Source organism: Xyrauchen texanus, chromosome 10, assembly GCF_025860055.1.
Source record: "Xyrauchen texanus isolate HMW12.3.18 chromosome 10, RBS_HiC_50CHRs, whole genome shotgun sequence".
NCBI classification, from domain to species: Eukaryota; Metazoa; Chordata; class Actinopteri; order Cypriniformes; family Catostomidae; genus Xyrauchen; species Xyrauchen texanus.
In genome coordinates this window covers 26,600,552-26,603,707 of record NC_068285.1, presented here as the reverse complement: position 1 = coordinate 26,603,707, position 3,156 = coordinate 26,600,552, and the positions used below count along the sequence as shown (strand labels likewise).

Below are 3,156 nucleotides of genomic sequence, written 5' to 3'. Positions count from 1 at the left end.
TTTAATTTCTTCAACAATTTGCCAGAACGTAACTTCCCCATCACTTTAGCATAATACACCACCTACAGGCAACTTGTAGAAGACACTGAACTTCAATCCATGTAACTCTGGAATGCTTAATAAAGACTCAGATTTATATAATAAAACTGAAAAAAATCTTGGGATGACTAATTAATTTAGTATGAATTTTTATCTTTAACGTTGTCTTTCACTGTCAGACTTATATCCAGTCTGTCACACTCTCCCCTACTTCTTTTTGATGACTCCTGGCATCAATACGGAGTCAGTCTGTCTTCTCTTAGTCAGTCATCTAACAAGTCCAGATAGGTATAGATTGCCACCAAGGTGCTGCATTAACTACCTGGTAAGTCATTGGATTTCCTGGGATCATGTGTAGCCCAGCTAGGGTTATTTATTATCTTCTAAATGCATAATTCATAATATGTAAATATGTTTCTGACATTCATGGGTTAAATAGGCATACGTGCTATGTGATTATATATTTGCATTTTTTTCCACTTGTTCTAATGTTATAGAGTTTACGGTAAATGTAAGAAAGAAAGTAAAACTAAAAATAACAGCTGACTAAGCGGTTAAACAAGATATATAGTGAACGCCAAAAGTGTTAAAGAACGTTTCTTTATTTTGTTTCTTTTATTATACTCTGACTAAGTGTGTAAACAGGCTTAATAGGTTACCGCGGCTGAGCGCGCTGTAGGCCTACTCTCCTTTTCTTTTACGGCAATTAAAAGACTTTCACGTGCGGCTAGATCTGAGTGTTGATGGGTTCGTGGAAGACGACAATGGAGGAACCAGATAGCGTTCTAAATCCCCTCGCGGTTTAGAATTCCTCTGGCATCGCGGGATTTATAATCTATCAGGGGACAGCTGGTGAGACTGCAGACGCATACGGAGTGAATGTGATCGGTGGACAGCGCGCGTGTCGAAACAGGAAGAGGTACACTTGTTTGTTTATTTAGCTCTTTGTGAGCGAAGAGGCCATTTGTTGGTTTTCACGGCCACACCGTTCTCAAGCAACGACACAGGCCTGCAACAGGTTGGGGTTATTGTATCTAAGAGTGTGTGTGGGCCCACATTACTTATTTGTTGTCTACTGTGTTCATTTCATTTATGCTGAGTGTCTTTTCATTTTGATTTCTGATATTATTGTAGCCTACTATAGATCAAAAGGGAATTATATTACTGGTTTCTTGCTGATACAAAATTGATTCATATTTGAGTACCTTATTGGTATTTCTGATCTAAGAGGATCAAAAGGTGATTTGTGTGTGAAAGAAAATACACAACAGACATTTGAACATTTCATTTAATTCTTTTATTTGTGATTTACAACATTTTATCATTTCATCTGTCTTTGTTAAATAAATTGACTTGTTAATTGATAAGAACTTACCTTTTTGTGATTTTAATTACAATTTACCAGAAAGACAATCATCTAACATTTTCATTTAAGTAAAGTGATTAAAAGGGGAAGGAAGTAGATTAGTTAAGTCGAGAGACACATCATTAGAACCTGGTGCTCCGCCCATCAAAGACGAGGGTAGTGGGCGCTACATAATTTGGGGGCTCGTCCGGGATGCTCTACTTCCTGTCATCCGCTGACCCTAAAAAACAAGAACTGAATTAAGCATTACGTTTATTTGAGTGAATTGACCATCACTAACCAGAGCTCCAAGCATGGCGTTTGCACAGGATTCAATGCTGCTTGCTGAATTTTCCAAATGGTGTAAGGAAAAGGACATTGAGGAGAATCATGGCTTACTGTTAATAGGAGTCCCTGCTCAGACTGATGTGATGTTTATAGAAGAGACAGTGCAGACTGTAAAATCTTTTGGCAGGGTTCGTGTGAGAGACTCAAGAGCAGGACCAAGTTCTAGTACTATTTTGGTGCTCTGTGAATGCCGAGAAGTTATTGATCCAACTCGAATTCCAGCAGAATTACTGCCTGCTCCTGGGGAGGAAACTTGGAAGGTAGTAGTGGCATCAACTGAGGTTCCCGTTTCAGAATTCTCACAGAAACTGTCCAAGTTCTTAATTGAAGAGGGAAAATCTATGTCTGACTTGCAAGCTCTATTCACTCAGTCTGGCTCTACCACTAGTTCTCCTGAATCTATCATACATGCCGTGGGTGAACAATTGGAGAAAACCTCTAAACCGTCGACTGATACTAGTGCTTATCGCCGATTACGTACCTTTTCGGGTACTGTTCCTCCTCCCACTGGAGAGGAAAGTTTAGAAAACTGGATGGAACAAGCTAGGTTGATGACTGTAGAGTGCGAATGTTCTGAAAGGGAAAAAAGAAGGAGAATAATGGAATGTTTAAAAGGCCCGGCGTTGGATATTGTTAAGGCTGTCCGATTTTCAAGTCCTGATGCTAGTGCTTTGCAATATCTGGATGCTTTGGAGAATACTTTTGGAACATTTGAATCTGGAGAGGATCTCTACTTTGCTTTCCGTCTTCTTCGACAATCACCAGGAGAGGCGTTGTCTGATTTTCTGAGGCGATTAGAGAAATCGTTAACTAAAGTGGTCCAAAGAGGAGGATTGGCACCACAGTTGATGGACCGAGTGAGGATTGAACAACTGATCCATGGAGCTGTGGAAGCGGACCTTATGCTGCTTCAGTTGAGACTCAGGGAAAGGAAAGAACAACCTCCTAATTTCTTAGCATTACTGAACGAAATTAAGGAAGCAGAGGAGAATGAGGCAACCCGTTATAAGATCAAAACTTCAGTAAAGCCCATTCATCTGAAAACTGATGACAAACTGAGCTAGTGTAGTGAAGCAACTACGAGAGGAAATACAGGAGTTAAGGACCAGATTGGAAGGCGATTTTGAGAAAAACCCGGTTGCCTCATTGAGAGTGGAGTCTAGAGACCAACAAGTTAAGAAAAGTGGGGAAACTCAGGAAGTGTCGGAGGTGCAACTGTTAAAAAAACAGGTTCAGAAGTTACAAGAGCAACTGTCAGTGATGAATGTGAGCTCTACTACGCAGTCATCCCAGGACGTTTCGAATCCGAAGCCAGTCCAGTTTCGAAATCAGGGAAGATCCTCAAAGAATCCAGAAGATTTCTTCTGCTACCGCTGCGGAGAGGATGGGCACATTGCGACCAAGTGTAAAGCTCCAGAAAATAC

General features: G+C 40.6%; 1 protein-coding gene across 1 annotated transcript; it reads left to right on the top strand.

Annotated features, from left to right (window-relative positions):
* The first annotated feature begins 1,698 nt into the window (after window positions 1-1,698).
* On the top strand, window positions 1,699-2,796 carry LOC127650099 (paraneoplastic antigen Ma2). Its single transcript, XM_052135299.1, has one exon. It carries the CDS (start codon window positions 1,699-1,701, stop codon window positions 2,794-2,796), a length of 1,098 nt encoding a protein of 365 aa, XP_051991259.1.
* Window positions 2,797-3,156: the final 360 nt, after the last annotated feature.

Excerpts from the sequence above, each read along its gene's own strand:
- LOC127650099 (XM_052135299.1), top strand. The coding sequence starts at position 1,699 with ATGGCGTTTGCACAGGATTCAATGCTGCTTGCTGAATTTTCCAAATGG.